This window comes from Tamandua tetradactyla, chromosome 13 (assembly GCF_023851605.1).
Source record: "Tamandua tetradactyla isolate mTamTet1 chromosome 13, mTamTet1.pri, whole genome shotgun sequence".
Taxonomy (NCBI): domain Eukaryota; kingdom Metazoa; phylum Chordata; class Mammalia; order Pilosa; family Myrmecophagidae; genus Tamandua; species Tamandua tetradactyla.
This window is the reverse complement of record NC_135339.1, coordinates 22,546,712-22,568,594: the sequence shown is the minus strand read 5'-3', so window position 1 is coordinate 22,568,594 and position 21,883 is coordinate 22,546,712. Positions and strand designations below refer to the sequence as shown.

At 37.8% G+C, this 21,883-nt stretch overlaps 1 protein-coding gene across 3 annotated transcripts; it reads right to left on the bottom strand.

Moving 5' to 3' along the window:
• Positions 1–641: 641 nt before the first annotated feature.
• Positions 642–21,861, bottom strand: AP3M1 (adaptor related protein complex 3 subunit mu 1). 3 transcript variants are annotated; one of them, XM_077124865.1, is made up of 10 exons: positions 21,731–21,861; positions 21,476–21,608; positions 9,954–10,229; positions 8,968–9,139; positions 7,655–7,792; positions 6,360–6,445; positions 5,571–5,704; positions 4,504–4,711; positions 3,146–3,290; positions 642–2,685 (listed from the first exon to the last, which is right to left on the bottom strand). In XM_077124865.1, the coding sequence occupies exons 3-10, from the start codon at positions 10,224–10,226 to the stop codon at positions 2,585–2,587; spliced, it is 1,257 nt and encodes a 418-aa protein (XP_076980980.1). In that variant the 5' UTR covers positions 10,227–10,229; positions 21,476–21,608; positions 21,731–21,861; the 3' UTR covers positions 642–2,584. The 3 variants fall into 3 exon arrangements, 2 of the variants coding, with proteins under 2 accessions (XP_076980980.1, XP_076980979.1); XM_077124864.1 differs by having other exon boundaries at positions 21,468–21,608; positions 21,731–21,860; XR_013161481.1 differs by having other exon boundaries at positions 2,575–2,685; positions 4,482–4,711; positions 21,468–21,608.
• Between the last annotated feature and the right edge of the window lie 22 nt (positions 21,862–21,883).

Below are 21,883 nucleotides of genomic sequence, written 5' to 3'. Positions count from 1 at the left end.
CACTGGTGTTGCCTTCAGCTGTATTGTAGTTTAGTGGTCTTCTCAGATCAGTTGATGCTATGGAAGTAAGAGCAGCATCTTCCAAACGTTCTGCTGCATTACTTCAGGAATGACTCCATTAGATGAATTCCCTTTGAATAAAATGATGGTGATTCCCTCATGCAAAACAAACAAAAAACCCACAAAAACCCCACAAAAAACCAGAATCTACTTCATTTGTTCTTGGGATATATTCCCTTAAGAATTTAGAGAAAGGGTCCATCCTGGGATTAGCTGGAACTCTTGGCTTGAAAAATAACTCAGTACTACTAAAGTTCATGGATCCTTGTTATTGGTAGGTGGTGGTGGGAGAGTAAATCTGTTCCCTTATTGCTCAAAGTCTATAGCCAGAAAGGCAAAGCTTAGAGAAAGTATGTGTGACTGTTGATACAATGAGGTTAGGACAGGAGCACTTGGAAGAGCTCTGCAGCAACCTCACACCTTTTGTGACGACAGTAAAACATGATCACATTCAGCTGTTTAGGCACTGTGATCTGAGCATGCTCAATTAATAGTCAAGTTAAACAAATTGCCTTGTTGTACTCATCTTTTATTGACAGGATAGCCAGAGCTAGAGAAAGAATTTGCTGGAGTCTATCAAATTAATAAATACAACAATTTAATTGTAAAAGGAAAACAGTTAAGAAGTTTTAGCAGAAATTTCTAGAGGCAAGGGACTCCTGGCATCCAATCTGCTTGTATATAAAAGAAGACGGCAGAGGAGGAAAACTAGACAGTCCAGGTACAGATGGTTGAGATTAAGGATTCTGCAGAAAGGATAGCAAATGTTCTGGATTGCTCTTTTGAGATAAGAAATCTGAAGAGCAAGACATTAAAAATGAAGAAGCAATTTAACTGGGTTCAACCAATCTTGGGTAAAGAGAATAAATACTTGGCAATATCTTGATTTTAGTTGTCAATCTGAACTTGGCTACCCTGGAAATTTAGAAGTTGCAACAACAACAAAAAAAGCCTTTTCTTATTAGAAGGTGGGTTGGGTTTCCTAGGCAGACCAAGATAAGAATGCTGCTGCAGAGTGTGTTCCCCATCCCAGCACCAATCACTAGCCCTTGACAGCAGAAATGAGATAAGGACTATCCTTAGCATGATAAGGGAAAGGGAGTTAAAAGCTGACAAGAGTGAAAGGTAAGAATGGCACCACCAGAAGAAGAAAGCTAGTAATAAAAGAACAAGAAGGAAACATGAAGAACCAGCACTTGTATCTTGACTTTCAGCTTTTCTCCATTTCATCATGTCTAATGAGGCAAAAATAACTGGGCAAGGACTTCCAAGCCACTGAAGTAGAGTGAAATGTAGACTGACGTGCCACCATGACCACCAGTGTAGTATTAGTTGTTACTGAGGATTTTGTTTATGACTCAATATAATGGATTTCCATGTACTTTGTCAGTATAATAGAGACACTCTAGTACTCCAGTGACAATGATGACAAGTTTCAGGAATCTACTGACGATAGCCTTGGGAAGCACAATATGAAAAGGAAGTCCCCCCTACACACAAGGGATGGAGGCAAATTCAAGCCCTTAAGAACAAAGAAAAAGATGAGAGATTTAAAAAAATGAGAAGACTGACAATATTGAGGCAGGCACATATTCCTCCTTTTGCTGAAGTGGGGTGCGAGGCATTTAGGCTTACTGCTTTAGGTGGTGTTGATAAGCTTAATAAAACATGAAGATGGCAAAGGTTTCAGCTTAAGTTTCTCTTTTACTACGTAATTTACTTAACACCTCAAACTCTATGCTTACAATAACTTTCTAAAAAAAACAGGAGTAGTGTTCCCTTTTATTACCATTCACCCATTTGAAACATAGTTTTTACTGTGCTATCTAACAGCTGAACCAGTGGCACAAAATTGAGATGGTATTTACTGCAGCAAGGTCCCTGTAAATCAAATCTGAGTTTTACATAAAAATCTTATTTATAAAAAGTACAATACCAAGTACAGTGAGAATGGAGCAGGGAGCAGCAGTGCTACCTTGCAGGGCTATGTGGAAGTGGCTTTTGCTACAGTGCTTGCTTAATGGCACAAGTGAAAAGCTGAATAAGGCAAACACTTAAAGAGGCAGTTTTCTGTAAACTTCTTGGGGTGGGGGACTTCCTCTGTTGGGACAGGTAAGATCAGAAGGTCTGACATTTGGCTGCACCTGACACATCATGTCACAGGTTAGGACAGCTCCTGCTGGCTGATCATCAGTTCACTTGTTTTTAGGAAAGAGGTTATCACTGTAGCCTTCTGCCTTTACTATTACAATGTACAGTATCCAGCTAGATTTCCCCCATGGAGGAAATCACCTCCAAGATCATTCTTAGTGAAAAGATAGAAAATAAGCTAAGTCAATAGAAAAGTTTCCTTAGCTTATAGCTCCTCAAGAACCCAACACTGATCACTAAGCTACTCTGAGGGGTGTGTAGCTCGACAAATGTTTTAATTAGAATATGTATTCCCACCCACTTGGTACCCAATAGTAATAAACTGTAATGACACTTGGAAAACAAACTAATCTTGAGGAATCTTGGCTTCTTCTCATGTTCTCACTTGGAACTTTCCCGCTTTTGTGACATATTTGACTCCTTTAAATGGCTTATATTTCTCCCCATACATGTCCAAGCGGTTTACTTTCAAGCCTGTGTCAAAAAGAATAGGTAAGAAAAGGAATAAATTTATCTTCCTGGTCATAATAGCCGATACAATATTTGTTAACATTGAGCACTTATCAGCGAATATCCTTACATTAACCAGTGTCCCTTCTGCCATTCATTCTTTATGTCACTGTAGGGGTGTGGTTTTAGTGATGACTTCCAAAGACAGGGGAATGTCTTTTAAGAAAAAGTCCACTTTTTCTGAGTATGAATGAATCCTTCCCTTTTTGGTGTCTGAACAAAGGTAGAGGCGAAGGGAAGCTGTGTGAAATACGGTGGTCTCTAAAATCATTGGTACCTGAGAGGCTGGCCCAAAGCACAGTGTAAAAGGCAAACCAGAGCTGTTATCTTTTCTAGAGAGGGAATGTTAGTTAACATTCTAAGTTCTTAATAACTGAGCTCAAATTATTCTTAAACTCACGTCAAATGGATAATATATCCTTACCTGAAATAGCAAGCTGCTGGATCTTGAACTGTATGTTGAGGCTTGGATTCTCTTCTGGCTTTGGTGCTCCAGACTGTAAATTGACCAGTCCTTTAAGACTTGGGAGCTTCTGTGGAGTAATTTTTCCCACATCCCATGTTAGTACCTTCAATGAAATAAAAAAACAAAAACATCTGAACCACTTGTTAAGGACAAATGTTCAAAAGCAAGGGGATAATACCATTAACTTAAGTATAAAAGTAAGCAATCTTAGAAAGAAGAGACCTGGGATCTACACTGAATTTTACCACTAATTAGCTATGTGACCTTGAACAGGGAGGGAGGATACAGCACCGCTTAGCACTATTCACACATTATCTCTTAGGAATCTGTGAAGTAGGTTTTGCCTTTTTCCAAATGAGGAAACTAAGGCTTAGAGAGATCAAATGACTTAAGGTTAAAAAATAGAGACAAGGTGGGATTTTAAGCTAAAGCTAGCAGATTTTAAATGTTTTCCATTATACCACTTTCACTGCTTTTCTCTGGGCCTCAGTATATTTTTTCTGTGAAATCAGAAGACAGACCTAGTTTGGTGCTTTTAAACCTATAGCTATGACACTCTTTGTTCAAATGAAATTTTTAGTGTGGAAGCTCAGTAGTAGATGAAAATAAAGCTGTTATAGTTGTACATGGGGTTAAGGGCCTAGGACCTTCATTTCTCAGCCTTGCATGGTCTCTGAGGAGGTTCTTTGAATCCACAGGATTGGGGTAGATGATCCTTAACATTCTATGATGTTATTCAAAGATATGCCTTTTTATTAGGCAGCTTGACAGTGATTCTGCTGTTGAAAATAATCATACAAGCAGGAAGCTGAGAGAAAATCATCTTTTACAGTTTCCCTGAAAACCTGCTAGAGACATGTATGCGTAGGGTGAGGAAGTAGCATTCCTTGTTCAACATCCCCTATGAAAGGGTATGAAATGATACTTTTAAATTAAAATGGAAGAGAAAGGTCTTAATGATAAATTTCCATAGAAAATTTAACAATTAATGGACTATCATATCTTCTTATAGGCACATAATGCTTTTCTCTTTTTAAAAACCTTTTCCATCTTTCTCATTAGACAGTGGAATAAGTCTCCCGATTATTGAAAGTTAAGTAAAGACACTCTGAAGGAGGACAAAAAAGTCTCACTAACGCAGTCTTTTCTGTTCATCTTTGTCAATAGGCAGATGCAGGATTCTCTCCACAGCACAGTATGTTTTCTAGGTTTTGACAGGAACTTTAGTTTTGAATAAGATACTACCATGTTCCACCCCAATCACAAAATAAAGATGGCAGAAACACTTGCTCACTCTTGATCTGAAGTGGCTGTACCTTGGTGACTGGATCAAATGTATAGCTGCCTTGTGTTGGTGTCAGGTTCATATTCAGCACAACTTTTGGCATGTGAACTGTCACTGTGATTCCTTCAATAGTTTTTCCCATATTCTGCTTTGGTCCAATAGTAATATCAAATCTGCCACAAGAACTGTTCTCCTTAAAGCTGATGCTATGTTTCACATACACTGGGATTGCCACTAGACTAAAAAGAGAAAGAGAAAAAGAAACAAAAGCACTTGAACATACTTAGCGGTGTGGGGCAGCTCTAGAAGTGGCCTGAAAGCCCTGATCCAAAGTACTGCCTTGCCTCCAATTCCAACAATTGGGCCCTCCATCTCCAGAGCTGTAGGCTAAGCATCTGCATGAGGCAGATGAATTCAATAAATTAAGATCCAATAGAAAATCCAAAATTCTACAAACTAAATAAAGCAGTTCCTACGTGATAAGAACCAAAAAACCAATTCCTTTGCTTTTGAATCCTGTCCTGATATTACCCAAATGCTTTCTACTATTCTGAAGAGGACAAGCTGGCTATAAACCACAACACTAAACTGTTCATTTAAAACTCATTAAAGAGGGTAGTGTGACAGTGGCTTAGTGGTAGAATTCTCACCTGCCATGCTGGAGACCCGGGTTCAATTCCCAGAGCCTGCCCAGGCAAACAAACAAACAAACAAAAAACAATACAGAAAAGAGTGACTTAAAACCACCCTCCAGGGATGTCCTGGAGGGCTATGGGTAGGTTTCTCTCCTGCTATCAGCCATGAAGTTTACAGCCCATGGTATAATTATGACATGACTTCATGATTTTGCGATTATGCTCTCAGCCACAAATTTTACTATGGTCCCATTAACTACTACTCTACGCTTTTACATTCAAGGTATGCTGATTATTTCAGACAGGCACTTTAACGAGTTTTCTCTGGTTCCCCTGGTAAGCCATAGCTAAAAAGAGCAATGATGAACTCAGATACCCAGTTGCCAGATGAAATAGAGAAAGGTGAATTCTACCCAGAAATTAAAAAAAATGATGGAAGATTCTGGATGCTACATCAACATACTTTTGTGAGCTGACACGGTATGATATGAGTCGGAAATTTCCATCTGGAGGAATAAATGACAAAACTCTTTCAGACTCCCAACGTTTGAACCTGATGCAGGGGTGGAAACTGACATCATCCAGAAGCCTTGGGTTCTGCCAGGGAAACAGGAAACAGCTATACTCATAGAGTAAATGAATATGGCAGTCTACTCAGATATTATGAAAAATTAATACACTCCCTAAAGATAAAACAGTCAAGTAAAAGTTTATTAAGATATAACCTTATAGTTTTACAGTGCTGTAAAAGTTTGCAAACATTTTATATCCATTTTTATATTTGAATTTCAAGAATTCTACTCAAGAAAAGGTGGCTAGTAGTATTTTTCTTTCATAGATGAAAAAATCAAGGTTCAAAGAGTTTAAAGTCAAGAAATATTAGTGGCAGAGAGAGTTACAATTTGCTTAATTGTTCTTAGCAGTATGTCATACTGAGTCTAATACAATGCGAAAGGCCAAACCCCTTTCATATCAATAAAGCAAATGATTATTCAACAAAAATGACACTGCAGATTTGCAGAAATAAACCAGTCAATTTAAACAGTTTCTAGCATAATCTGGCAAAGACCTTTCCTCAGCTTTTCCATAAAGGCCATTTTCATCACATAGGCTACTTCTTGGGAAGCTGTATTAGGAATATTTTGAGATAATCCTTTGTAATCTAAATATTTTTCTCAGTATTTATCATTCATTTGGTACTTTATATGTATTCAGCATGCAAAGAGCTACAAAACAGAAGACCAAAGCTTACCATGAAAGAGAGGGAAAGATCAGGCATTCCAGACAGTTTAATGCAAGCATCAATGACCCCCTGAATTTCTGCAAAGACTGTTGATCCTGAAGAAAGAAATAAATGGGTGATAGCATCAATGGAATCTGGGTCTTTACTAGAGTTACTATATCTGGAGTAATGGGGATACTCCCAGAGTGTCAGACTTACTGAAAGCTTTGCACCTCTATTAACAGGTCAGTGGACAGAAGATCCATTACATCAGTTCAGACAGCTTCTTCACTAAGTGCCCTGGCCTGTACCTCTGGCTGGAATATAATTCTAAGGAAAAATCAAACCTTTCTCCTTCATAGCATCATCCTTGTAAGACTACTTGAAATGAACTTAAACTATTTTTAATTCTAGAGAAAAGTTTCTCAAGAAATGGACTAAGGTTCCTGTTAACTTAAAAGAAATAGGAGGCATGATTTATTATTCTGTATGATGGAATGTATACAGTGAAAAGGGCTCACTGGAAAAGAGAGATTGGCTATAATTCACAATAACTCATAATCATCACATCAACTAGCTGAGCAACCTTAAGTAGGTCACTTAACCTTTCTGAGCCTTAGGTGACATGTATAAAATGTGAGGACATGGACTAGATGTTTTTAATAATATAATTTTATGCTTCTAATAAAATATCCTTGATTTGTCTGGTTAAAAAAGAAGCAGAAAGAGTATTCTCCTAGAAGTACTGCACATAAAATAGTAGCAAAAGCATGATATTTGATAGATACTCAAAAATGTTAGAATGAATAAATGGCAAGAAAGAGAGGTGTAGAGGAAAATGATTGAATTAAACTAAGACAGCATGAGATCTCATTTACAAAGGTTTGGCAGATCTCAACTAGTGGTTATGAAAATGGTATGTAACCTCTGGGCAAAATAAACAGTTTAAAAAAATTTTTATTAATAAAACCAATCAACATACAATGTGAACATTCTTAACGAATGAACATTCCATACTTGGTGTGTAATCAATGGCTCACAATATCATCACACAGTTGTATACTCATCACGATGATCATTTCTCAGAACATGTATATCACTCCAGAAAAAGAAATGAAAAAACTCATACATATCATACTCTTTACCCCTCCCTCTCACTGACCACTAGTATTTCCCTCTATCCAATTTAACATTTAATCAACAGATTTTTAAAGTATGTGAAAACTAACAGTTTTCTGCTTAAACCATACAGCTATGTGATTTTCTATACCATTTGTATTAGCTGAATTATTTTCCCCCAAATAAGACCACAGTTACACAATTACCTGATTTATCTATAATTGCATCTATTTCTTCAATGACATCAAAATAGGCTTCGTTGTTTGTGTACTTTACCCCTGCCCGGCGCCATGGGATGTTAGATAGCTGCCCAGTGGGGAGTGTGTCACCAACATTACTACTGCCTAGAAATCAGAAAAGGAGAAAGCAGTTGATGAATAAAATGGCCATCAAAAAGCTATTAACAGAAAAAAAAAAAAAAGAAAAAAGAATGCTTAAGCTGCTTCTTCAATATTTGGATTTTTCTTTATTGAAGTTGTGGATGGTTTCCAGTAGAATTGTTGTAGACACAGCCACACCAACATGATTAAATTTCTAGAAGACACAAATAGGCCATGTGGTCCTCTGTCACCTGCCAAACTAGGTTCAATTCATTTGCTTATCTTTCGCTTCCTGTGTGTTAACAGTAACCTAACCTAATTTTAGATGGCCAAATAAGAAACTCTTATCCCCTACCTCCCCCCAAAAAAGTGGCTGGTTGTTTCAAAACCTGATAAAATATTTCCACTGAGTATACAGAATGATAACTAGGCCCTTTGGTATTCAGCTCAATTTTACATGACATGCTGCCAGGCAGACCTCCATGAGTAACTGGATGAAGAACATACTCTAGCCTTTTCCCAATTTAAGGTCAGCAAACCCATATGGCTGCAATATGGATGATGTTCAGCTTCTGGCTAATTTCAGTAAACTTACATAGGTCTGGAAATAAGACTGGTACCCCAAATACATGACCTTGAGCTGTGACATATTTAACATTTTGATTAATCTGCATTTCCATTTCAAAAGTAGAATAAGCTTATAAAAGGAAATGTGGAAGGTTCAGAAAAGTTGTAAAAAATAATCTATCTTTTTATCACCAAAACACAATTACCATTAACATTTTGGTATATTTCTTTAGAATTTTTCCCCATATATAGGTTGCAATTATTATTTTTCTATTCTAGTAATTATGGTGTTTGCCTACAATGATGACTTCCAGAAGAATCTTCTAAAAAAACAGCTTAAATCATGTTATCCTCCTATTCAGAAGTTTCAATGTTCTACCACTGGTTTCATTATAAAAACCTATAACAAAAGAGTAATAACCAAAAGTTCTTTACCATTTAGAAGCAAGCCTCTCTCCATGAAAAGAAATATACATCTATTTTAACATCACCAATACATCTATTTTAACATCACTACTAACTTCAGTTCTGGCATAACTGTACTATTATAATCTGTCACAAAATAAGAAGCAATGCATTTGTTTGTAAAGTTTTAACTGGTAAGTTCCTAACAGAATATGTTTTCATCTTACCTGTAATAGAGTTGACGACAGAACGTAGAATTGTTGGTGGTTTAATCAGTTCTTTCAGAATGTTAGATTCAGTAGCCAGTGGAAATCCATTGTCTAACATTTCTTCCAAGAGCTCATATACAATGACCACATTATCCTTAATTGCAGCCTCTGAACACTCACCAAAGTAGTCCTAACAAAATATACATAATATTGCAGTAAATAAAAGGACATCCCCTACTCATGGATTGGAAGATTTAATACTGTTAAGATGATAAAACAATACAAATTGATCTACTGACTCAAGGCACAAAGAAAGGCTTGCTAAGTACTTTTTGTTCTGATGGATAAACTTACACTTGCATAATTTACTGTTTAAGAGGTTGAAAATATGTAAAAATGAGAAAAAACTTCTATAGTCCTCAGTACTATTCCTCAATATTTTATATTTTTAGAAAAATTAGGAACTGAATTCCTATGAAATAGTGTGCCAGAAAGCATACTAAAATACTGAATAGGAATGTGAGGTATAAACTTAATTTGCCCTGATTAGCTAGCCACCCAAAACACACTTGAATAAATTTTTAATTATTTGGTATATTCAGCCAGAAAGGAGAAAATACAAAATCCAAATATTAGAAGAGTTCAAAACAAATAAAAATCTTAAGACCACCTAGAGAACTGGATGTGGATGGCACTATTATTTTCAGAAAACTATTGTTTTCTGAGGACATTATCTGTAATAAATATATATAAAATATGGCTCTACGACTAGATTGTTGTTTTTCTAAAAAAGTGAATGGAACAGTTGTGTGTCACAATATGCCTTTCAGAAACGAGTTTATGGATTTTGCTTTACTAAAAAGGGGAAAGAGCAAGAGAGTGAGAGAGCAAGATAGAAGGACTGAGACTACATATCAAAAGTTGTCTAATTGAGGAATACAGTCATGTGTCTTTCCCCCAAGTAATGGGTAATTTAAGTTCTAAAGGTCTGGTGAATAACCAACCTGAAAAGTGTCAGCCACTCGATGTAGGAACTCAATTACAAAGAGAGGTGGCACTTCAGACTGTATGACAGAAACAAAGAAGAGCTTGTCCCGGTAGATACTGATGAGGTAGTGGTGAGGTGTTGGAATGACGGGTGGTACATTCTCAACATCAGCAGCTTTCTCCTGAGCTTCAAAGAAATAATCACAGACAGACTGGCTCACAACGCTCTTCCAGTGCTTTTCTAGAAATATGTCACCGGAACAGTTTATGAGAAATAGACTGTGAATCATTTTCTGTGGGAGACAAAAATTTAAATTTATTATACATCAAAAAGTATCCTTATATTACCTTGACACCAAAATCAAAGACATCACAAGAAAACTACAGATGAATTTCCTTATGAATAAAGATGCAAAAATTCTTAACTAGCAAATGGAATCTGGCAACAAATAGAAAGGATTATATACTATGAGCAGTGGGATTTATTCTACTAACGCAACGTTAATTCAATCAATCAATATAATATACACTATTAACAGAATAAAGGACAAAAACCCAAGATCATCTCAAAAGGTGCAGAAATACTCCAACACCATTTCATGACAAAAACACTTAAGCTAAGAATAGAAAAGAAAGTCGTCACTTGATAAAGGGCATCTTTTAAGCTAAAATCATAGTTAATGGTCAAAGATCTAAAGCTTCGCCATAATATCAGGAAAAAGACAAGGATGTCCGCTTTCATCATTTCTATTCGACATGTACTGGAGTGTCTAGCCAGGGCAATGAGGCAAGAAAATGAAATAAAAGGCTTCCAATCGGAAAGGAAGAAGTAAAACTATCACTATCTGCAGATGACATGATCTTATATATAGAAATTCCTAAAGTATATATACACACACACACATACCCCAAAACAAAGAAAAAACAAAACTATTAGAGCTAAAAAAAGTAAGTTCAACAGAATGTAGGGTGCAAGAGAAACATAAAAATCATTCTATTCCTATATATTAACAATGAACAATCTGAAACTGAAATGAAAAACTATTTCACTTACAATTGCGTCAAAGAGAATAGTACATTGAAAATTTAAAAAAATCGTTGAAAAAAATTAGAGTTGAGTAAATAAAAGGACATCCCCTACTCATGGATTGGAAGATTTAATACTGTTAAGATGACAAAACAACACAAATTGATCTACAGACTCAATTCAATCCTTACCAGAATCCCAGCTCCCTTATTTTATGAAAATTGACCTTGTAATCCTAAAATTCATGTGGAATTGCAAGATACCCAGAGTAGTCAAAACAATCTTCAAAGTTGGAGGATGCACCCTTCCTGATCTCAAAACTTGCTGCAAAGTATTAGTAATCAAGATCATGTGGTTCTGGCATATGGATAGATACACAGAGCAATGGAATAGAATTGAGAATCCAAAAATAAACCCTTACATGTATGGTCAATTAATTTTTGACAAGGGTGCAAAAGACCATTCAATGGGGAAAGAATAGTCTCTTCAACAAATGGTGCTGGGACAACTGGATAGCAACATGGAAAAAAAATACAAAGAAGTTGGACAGACCCCTACCTCATACTGTATCAAAATTAAGTAAAAATGGATCGAAGCCTAAATGTAAGAGCTAAAACTATAAAGTTTTTAGAAGAAAACAGGCATAAATCTTCATGACTTTGGATTAGGCAATGGTTTCTTAGATATGACACCAAAAGTACAAGCAACAAAAGAAATAATCTGGATTTCAACAAAATTAAAAACTTTTGTGTTTCAAAGGACATTATGAAGAAAGTGAAAAGACAACCCACAGAATGGGAGAAAATACTTGCAAATCATATATCTGACAAGGGTTACTACCTAGACTATAAACAGAACTTTTACAACTCAAAAATAAAAAGTTAAGTAATCCAATTAAAATATGGGTAAAGGATCTGAATAGATATTTCTCCAAAGAATATATACAAATGGCCAGGTGTAGTAGATTGAAATATGTGCCCCACCCCAGACATATTCTTTAATCTTAATCTGCATTCCTGTGTGTGAAACACTTTGTAAACAGAACCTCTTGAAGATGTTATTTTTAGTTAAGGTGTGGCCAAATTGAAGCAGTGTCTTAATTCAGATAAATTGAGGCCTTAAAAGACCATGGAGAAAACTAGGAACATCACCATGTGACGGCAGACTACTCTCACTAGTACACTACCAACCCTAGAAGAAAAGCCAGCATTACCTATATCTAGATTCTGGACTACTACTTGACTCAAAACTGTGAGCCAATCAATTCCCATTGTTTAAGTGAACCCATTGTATGGAGTTTGTCAGATTGGCAAACTAAGACAGTTTTGGAACCAGGAGTGGGGTGCTGCTTTAACAAATAACTAAAAATGTGGAAACGGCTTTGGAAATGTGTAATGGGTAGAGCCTGAAAGAACTGTGAAGAGCTTGATAGAAAAAGCCTAGATGCTTTGAAGAGATTATTGGTAAAACTATGGATGTTAAAGGTACTTCTGGTGAAGACTTAGAAGGAAATGATGAATGTGTTATTGGAAACTGGGGAGAAGTTATTCTTGTTTTAAAGTGGCAGAGAACTTGGTGAAAGTGTGTTTTGATGTTGGATGGAAGACAGAACTTGTAAACAACGTACCTAGATATTTAACTGAGAAGATTTCCAAGCTGTGTGTGGAAGATGCAGCCTAGTTTCTCCTTGCTACTTTCAGTGAAATGAGAGAGGAAAGAGATAAATTGAAGACTGAACATTAAAAACAAGAAACCAGCAATTCATGATTTGGAAACTTCTTGACCTATCCAGATAGCATGCTGAGACCAGAGCCAGAACCAGCTCTGCCAGGGCACGCCTGAGCTCCCAGAATGTAAGCCCTCAGAGAATGGGGTTCTGCTGGAGGATGTGGTTAAACCACCCAATGCTAAGGAAATTAGGCATCTGCAGAAACCCTGCCAGCCTGGACTGAAAGGAACACAGAAGTGCCAAAATGAAGGACAAATGACTTTTTTTGGGTAGAACCATGGAAACAGTGGTTTAGATGGAAGAGCTCTCCTTAGACCAAGAGAAGGGCCTCATCCACATGTGGAAAGGGTGGGTCCACTCTTGTGCCTGAATGGAGCAGGCTTCTGCTCCAGTGCTTTGAGGGCTTCCACCCTGAAGTTCAGGAAGAGGGAGGCTGCTACCCCAATCCTCAGCGAGAATAAAGGCTATGACCTGGCAGGGGAAAGTCTGGTCACCACTCCAATGTTTGGGGAGGGTGGGACCTAATACTCCAGTTTTTGGGCAGAGAAAGTCACTGCTCCAGTACTCAGAGAGGGCGGGGCCTAGGGCCAGAATTTATTGAGAGCATGACCACTGCATAAGTACTTGAAAAGGTGGTGCTGCCATTGCACAAAGCCTCCAGTACAAACCACTGATTTACAGATGACTCAGACCATGAGATAAAATGGTTGTCCTGCTAGGTTTCAGACTTGGTTGGGACCCATAACCCCTTTTTCCCTTCCTATTTCTCCCTTCTGAAATGGGGAATGTATATGCTATGCCTGCCCCACCACTGTACTTTGAAATTAGATAACTTGTTTTTTTTTTTTTAACACAGGCAGGCACTGGGAATCAAACCTGGGTCTCTGGCATGGCAGGTCAGAACTCTGCCTGCTGAGCCTCCATGGCCTGCCCTAGATAACTTTGTTTGTGATGTTGCACAGGTCCACAGATGGAGAGGAATTTTTTTAAAATTAATTTTCTAATTAAAAAAAATAACAAACGCAAACACTCTCAACCTATGATCATTCCATTCCACACAATCAGCAATTCACAATATCATCACACAGCTGCACACTCACCACCATGATCACCTCCCAGAACACTTGCATCAACTCAGAAAAAAAACAAAGACAACAGAAAAAAATCCATACACACCATACCCCCACCCCTTCCCCCACCGACCACCAGCACCCTAATCTAAATTTCATTCCAGTCTAAATTTATCTCAACATTTTTTCCCCCCATCATTCACCTTTACTCCACATGTCTCACTCGTCTATTGATAGGGTAAATAAAAGGAGCATCAGACACAAAGTTCACACAATCACTCAGCCACACCACGAAAGCTACATCACTATACAATCATCTCCAAGAAACATGGCCACTGGAACACAGCTCCACACCTCCAGGCAGCCCCCCCTAGCTTCTCCACCACACCCCGATTAACAAGGTGATATCTGTTTAATGTGTAAGAATAACCTCCAGGACAACCTCTTGACTCTGTTTGGAATCTCTCAGCCATTGACACTTCACTTTGTCTCACTTTGCTCTTCCCCCTTTTGGTCGAGAAGGCTTTCTCAATCCCTTGATGCTGAGTCTCAGCTCATTCTAGGGTTTTTCTCAATCCCTTGATGTTGAGTCTCAGTTCACTCTGGGATCTCTGTCCCATGTCGCCAGGAATATCCACATCTCTGGGAGTCATGTCCCACGCAGCAGGGGGGAGGGCAGCGAGTCTGCTTGTCATGTTGGCTGGAGAGAGAGGCCACATCTGAGCAACAAAAGAGGTTCTCCTGGGGGCAACTCTTAGGCCTAATTTTAAGTAGACTTGACCTATCCTTTGTGGGGTTAAGTTTCATTATGAACAAACCCCAAGATTGGGGGCCCAGCCTACAGCCCTGGTTGTCTGCACTGCCTGTGAGAACATCAAGAATTCAACCATTTCCTGAAGGGGACCCCACAAATACTTTTTCATTCACTGTTCAAATCACTCTGGGATCCACTGGGGCACCACTCCGGACAAACCAACAAAATCCCATGCCCTACTCAAGGTTCCATGTACACATGGTGTTCAACCAAGTTGTCTACATAAGTTATATTAGGAAATGCACTAGTCAAAATAAATTTTGTACCAAATAAACATTTTTTGCTTTAGTCTCACACATAAGTTAACATTTTAAAATATTAATTACCATCTATTTTCAACACCCTGCAGTAATGACATTCCTTTGTTCTTCCTCATACAAAAACATTTTAAAAATTTGTACATTTAGTCACTATCATTATACACTCTAGGCATTCCTAGATTATACCATCTCAGTCTTTATCGTCTATCTTCCTTTTTGATTTCATTTGTGCCCCCAGCCCTCCTTCCTCTATCATTCTCACATTCAGCTTCATTCAGTGTTTTAACATAATTGTATCACAGTTAGGTAGTATTGTGCTATCCATTTCTGAGTTTTTACAATCAGTCATGTTGCACAATCTGTATCCCTTCAGCTCCAATTACCCAATATCTTACTCTATTTCTATCTCCTGATGGTCTCTGTTACCAGTGAAATTTGGAGAATTTTGCTCCAGAATAGAATACTCCCATAACTTGATTTTGATGAAACTCTGGACTTGAGTTGTTACTGAAATAACATAAGGATTTTGGTATATTGTAATGGGTGAATGCATTTGACATGTGGGAAGAACATGTCTCTTTGGGAGTCCAGAGGGTGGCCTGTGGTAGACTGAATTTTGTACTTTAATTTAGACATGTTCTTAATCTGCATTCCTCTGGGTGTGAACCCAGTGTAGACAGAACCTCTTGAAGATGTTATTTTAAGTTAAGGTGTGGTCCAAATGAAGCAGGGTGGGTCTTAATCCAGAATACTGGAGGCCTTATAAAGGCCACTGGAGAAGATGAAGGACATTGCCATGTGACAGAAGACCTAACCAGTATGCTACTGACCCTAGGAGAAAGCAAGCCTCACACATTATTGGGAGGAATACAAAATGGTGTAGTCACTGTGGAAAACAGTTAGGCAGATTCTTAAAAAATTAAATACAGATTTACCTATGACACAACAATTCTACTCCTAGGTATATATCAAAAGAATTGAAACAGATACTCAAACAAGTATTTGTATGTTCACAGCAGCACTATTCACAATAACAAAAGTTGGAAACAACCCAAGTGTCTATCAAAAAATTAATGGATAAACAAAAGGTGGTACATTCACACAGTGGAATATTACTTAGTCATAGAAAGGAATGAGGTACATATATATGTTACAGCATGAACTTCAAAAACATGTTAAAGAAAGAAGCCAATCATAAAAGACCATATATTGTATAATTCCATTTGTATGAAATCTCTAGAACAGGTAAATTCATGGAGATAGAAAGTAGATTAGTGGTTGCCAAGGTCTGGGGTTGGGGTCGGGGTGGGGGATGGGAAGGGGACATGGATGGTAATTGGTTTGGTATTTCTTTTGAGGTGATGAAAATTTTCTGGAATTAGACAGAGGTGATGATTGTACAACTTTGTGAATATCCTAAAAACCACTGAATTGTACACTTTAAAATGGTAAATTTCATGGCATGTGAATTATACCTCAATTAATAAAAGGTATTCTTAGTACCTACAAAATCCACTGCCAGGTATATAGTCAACAGAAATGTGTACACATGTGCACCAAAAACATGTATAAGAATATAAGGATACCTGTAATAGCCAAAATCTACAACAACTCAAACGTTTATTCAACTTGTGTTGGTAGCAATAAACCCTGACACAGCAGGCTTGGAACCTGCTAAATTTTCCTCTTTATCCAATCAGATGCTTACTAGATTTGCTTTGTTATAGACTTATATTTCTATTTTGGACTTTGTGATGGTTAAGTTCATGTGTCAATTTGGCTAAGTTATGGTGTCCAGTTGTTTGATCAAACAAGCACTGGCCTGTTACTGTGAGGTTATTTCATGGATTTAAATGAGCAAGTTGAGTGCCTGTATGGATGATTACATCTATCAGCAACCAAAGAGAATGCCTTTACTAATGAGAGAAGTCTCATCCAATCAGTTGAAGGCCTTAAAAGGAAAACTGATTTCAACGCTCAGAAGGGAGAATTTCCATCTCTATTTCAGCCAGCCAACTTCTGGAACATTCATCAAAAATCTTCATTGGAGTTTGCAGCTTGCGGCCTACTCTATGGAATATGAACTTGCTCTAGTTGTGTAAGCTGGCCCTTAGAATCTATCTGTCAATCTCTGTCTGTCTTCTTTTTGTTCTCTTTCCTTGGAGAACCTTGACTAATACCATATTAAAATAGTGAATGCCAAGGGAATACATAGACTTGATATGCAGTACTTGCTACCTTTATCTATAATCATTGCAATTAACTCACTTTTTGAGTACTGCAGGTGAGTCGAACTAGGGAATATGGCAACCTTTGCAAAGATTAATCTTCTAGTTCTATTTAAAATGTTATTAAGGATAAATTACTAAACTTAAAATGTATTGAGTACTTACTATGGGCCACACATTATAACCAAATAATTTCCTTACTCATTTAATCTTCACAACAACTCTATACTATAAATACTATTTTCATTTCCATTTTACAGATAAGACAGTAAAGTCTTAGAAAAGTTAAGTCAATTACCTTAGCTCACATAATAAGCGTCAGAGCCAGGATTTAAAACCAGATCCTGTTGAATTCTTAACTCCTGTTCTTACCTGCCCTTAGGGACTAATTATTAGAAACACATTCAATGCAGAAATGTCCAATAGAGTAGCCACTAGCCAGGCATGGCTCCTGAACACTTGAATGTGTTCATGTGGCTAATATGACTGTGAACTAACCTTTAATTTTAATTAACTTAAATTTAAATAACCACAAGGGGCTAGTGGCTACCACATTGGACAATGCAGCTAATGTATTGTTTGCATTTATGATTTAGGAAGAAGAGTTGAAGGATATGCTTCTTAGACGCCAAAATGTGTTCTACTTTTAATGCTGAGAAAATTTAGTAAATTATTCAGAACAGGAATTATATTTAAAGGAGCCAACATAGGATATCTTTATAAACCCTTCAGCCTATAGTAAGTATAGTTCACATAGATGAGTGGTATTCCACTGCCAGAGTACACCCTAAAAGACCTGCTTGTCCTTGAAGCAAGTGACTTACGTAGTGTCCCTATTTTAGAGCCAGAACCCTACACATTCTCTTAAGCTTGTGAGAAAAAGCCCTTCCAGGAAAAGTTTCTAACGAAGTTGTTTTTACTGGCAGTAGTTACGGTCTCAAGAGAATTCAGTAAATTAAACCAGCAATTCAGATTTATTGTTGTTATCCTTAGTGCTGAGATGAAAGCATAATACCTGTAGCTCTCAACAGTGATTAGCTTTAATTCATCTATTAGCCTTCCATAGTAGATAAAGAGAGCTTATTTCTACCATCCAAATTCTGACCAAGGATCTAATACATATAACAATTAAATAATTAAATATCAATTAAATATTCTTTAGTTACTTATCATCCTTTCAGTAGCTACGATTCCTTCTTTCATTATTTTAATAAACTTCCTGGGAAAGCCACATACCACCAACACAACCGTATTTTTTTTGTTTGTAGTGACTTTTCAGTCATAAAACAGAAATCTACCAGCTTATTTTTAAAACTGTAGAGAAACTGTTCAGAGGCAGGCCCATCTGAATTTTCCAGCTTAAAAACTTCATAAATGCTCTTTACCAAATGCTGAACACACACATTCTGCTGACTCAGCAGTAATGCAGTTACAATAGTCAAAATATAGCTGCTAGACAGTGACTGAAAAAGAATAAATGTATTCCCTCTATGTGTAATAGAATGGAGAAACTGAAAGACCTATATCCAAAGTGAGAGAATGAGACCAGAAAAGAATCTAACTCATCTGTTTCTCAGGCAATACTTGACCATTTATTCACTCAAAAAAGTAGTTTTTTGTTTTGTTTTAAATATTTTTATTGACAAATCTTCACACATACATTCCATATATGATGTACAATCAGTGGCTCACAAATATTATCACATAGCTGTGTATTCATCACCATGATAATTTTTTAGGACATTTGCATCATTACAGAAAAAGAAACAAAAAGAAAAAGAAAAAACTCATACATACCATACCCCTCATCCCTCCCTCCCACTGATTACCAACATTTCTATCTATGCAATCTACTCTACCCCTTATCCCTATTATCTATTTATTTTTTATCCATATTTTACTCATCTGTCCTCACCCTGGAAAAAAGGAGCATCAGACACAAAGCTTTTACAATCACACAGTTACACTGTAAAAGTTATATCTTTATACAATCGTCTCCAAGAATTGAGGCTTCTGGAACACAGCATACCAGCCTCAGGTACTTCCCCCCAGTCACTCTAACACACCACAAACCAAAAAGGAATATCTATATAATGCCCAAGAACAACCTCCAGCATAACCTTTCAACTCGGTCTGAAATCTCTCTCAACAAGTAGTTTTGAATACATTTTATATATTAGGTGTTAAGAACTACAAAGATGGACATTGAGAGGTCAGCCAAGTTGACAACCAACTAGAGTGTGTTAGTGTGTTTCCAGAAGAACCGTGTTGTAAACAAAAAGTAGCACAGAGAAGTCAAGCTATAAGAAGAACTGAAACTGTCTATTCATTTAAGTTTTTCTTAACCTTATTTTCATTATCATCCTTCTGATGGGCCTTTTAGACTCTTCCTCCCATAATTGCAAACCATCTCCCATAATTGCAAACCACCTCCCAAGATATATATATATAGTGTTATATAAAATAACACAAATGTATTATCTTACAGTATAGGTCTCACTGGGTTATAATCAAGTTATCCATGAAATTTTAATACCACAGAATATGGTATGTTTGTTTATGTACTATATGTAAACTGTGCTTTAAATATAAGAAAAGTAAGATTTTTTTTCATCCTGTAAGAAGCAATTTTTGTCCTCACTGAGAGATTTAACACATAAAGGACATTGGTGATCTTGGTAAAAGCAGTTTCAGTGGTAGTTTGGTAGAATACTGGAAACAAAAGACAGATTGCAGTGGGCTGAGTAATAAATAGCAAGAAGTGGGAAAAATAGAGATAAAGGGAGAGCAGATGACATATTCAAGAAGTCAAGCTGTGAAGGGGATGAAAAGAGAGGAAAATAAGTGGGAATAGTTCATAAATTGAGGAAGAATATTTTTAAATGCTGAAGAGAAGGTGTGAGAAGGCTTGTGATGTAGGAGAGAGGAAATAAGTGAAAGAAAGAGGACCCCAAGAAGGAGAAAATGGTATTGGGTAACTAGGTGAAAGGATTTGTTTTCCCTAAGGAGAAGGGCCATGTTTCTCAGTAGTACATTATGTTGAATGTTTAGAAACATGTAAAAATCATAGAACTCAGTGAGAAAAACTAACCTTGTTGTAAAGAGAACTTTCCTATTAAAGATAAACAAGTGTATATATATAAAGATATACAAGTTTCAGTTAATTTCTCATTCACTTTGTATGCTTCACTTTTCCTACAGTTTCAGTTTCAAGTGTCCTATCTTTCTAAATTAATTTTGTACTTGTAAATTTGGTTCCAGTACCCTCATTCAATTCTGGGATCATACCTCTCTTTCTTAAACCTTTAATTTTATACATTAATTACTAGCTTACTGCTTGGAAACATAATGCTTTGTAATCTTTTTTAAAAAAACAACAACAAAAAACCCAAAACAAAACATCCAAATATTTTCCCCATGTTACCACTCTCGTTTATCTTTTGCTTCCTGCCCCAAATGATAAAGGGTTAGTTAACACTTGCAGCATCTCTCTCAATCAATGACTTCCTAATCATTAAATCCAATGATCTCTTCTCAGACTTCCTCTATTGACCTATGCCGCATTTCAAGTCACTGGCAAAATTCCCCCATACAAAACAAATACCTCTTACGCTATTTTATGAAACTTCACCTGTTTTGGCTCTCACCTTGAAAGTTTTTTTTCGGTTTAATTCCCAGGCTTCTTTTATTATTATTTTTAAAAATTATTCTACCATCTCCACCTAAGCTACTGCTTCAAACTCGATATATTCTAAACTAAACACAGCATCCGATCTCCACAAAATTCCTTCTTCTTCAAGTGAGAACTCTCAACTTTAGAGTTAGCATCTTCTCCTTGGTCATCTAGGCCAGAAACTTCAGCTTCAAATTCAACCCAAATCCAACCAGTGACATCTCTCATAATTTTTCTGTATTCCCTCCCACCTCATCGGTTTAGCTCTCTGTCACCTCTTCTGAAGAACTGCCACATCCTTCTTACAGTATTGTATTCCCTATCCCAGACTCATCCCGGCACCACCCTCTAACAGGACGTCCGCTCAACTTCGTCAGGGGTTTCGTTCTACAAAACGGAAGCCCGGACCTGAGGTGCGAGCTGTTGTTGCTTCAAGCTCAATACTGGTGACAAGACCTTTTCTCCCGCTCCAGGGCGTGAAGACAGACTAGCTTGAACCCGCAGTTCCGAGGTTCTGAGACCACTGGGCCGCAGGTACATCGCTCCCTTCCGGCCCTGCTGGCTACAAAGCCCGGGAGGCCAGGAAGGAGCGCGGCCCCTCCCCACAGCACCGGAGACGCTCCCGCCGCCCAAGGTGAAGTCCGGAGCCCCAGCTATTCAGCCTGTTCCCCATTTTCCGAGCTGTCCGCAGGCTGCAGATTGCCCCCACCGTCCCCACCCTCACACTCACCCCGGTACCTGGGCCAGTCAGTGATTCGGTGCCGGGTCCTCTCCCGACCTAGGCTGAGACAGCTGAGAAGGCCGTGAGGACCCCGTAGTTGGAGTGCTCAGGAGATTGCCTGATTAACAGCTTCATAGACACTGACTCGGTCTGCAGTAGTGGAAAGATTAAAAAAAGCCAGAAGACGTTAAACGAGATGAAAGACGTTCCTTAAGGTTGAGGATCTAAATCTTCTAGATTACCCAGCCTCTAGAAGAATAAGGGTTTCGCACCTTCCAGCGCAGGCGCTCATCCGCGGCCTAACTCATTCTCGGGTCCCCCGCAGGCGGGGCGGGGCCAAAAAGGGGCGGGGTATTGGTTGTGGGGACCACGGATAAAACCATTGGTTGTGGACGGGAGAGGCCCAGACTGGGCGAGGCCCTGAA

Coding starts and splice junctions, on each gene's coding strand:
- AP3M1 (XM_077124865.1), bottom strand. CDS start 10,226: ATGATTCACAGTCTATTTCTCATAAACTGTTCCGGTGACATATTTCTA. Junction 4,712..5,570: donor TACCGTGTCAGCTCACAAAA/GTATGTTGATGT, acceptor TTCTCTTTTTAG/TCTAGTGGCAATCCCAGTGT. Junction 2,686..3,145: donor CCAGCAGCTTGCTATTTCAG/GTAAGGATATAT, acceptor TTTTTGACACAG/GCTTGAAAGTAAACCGCTTG.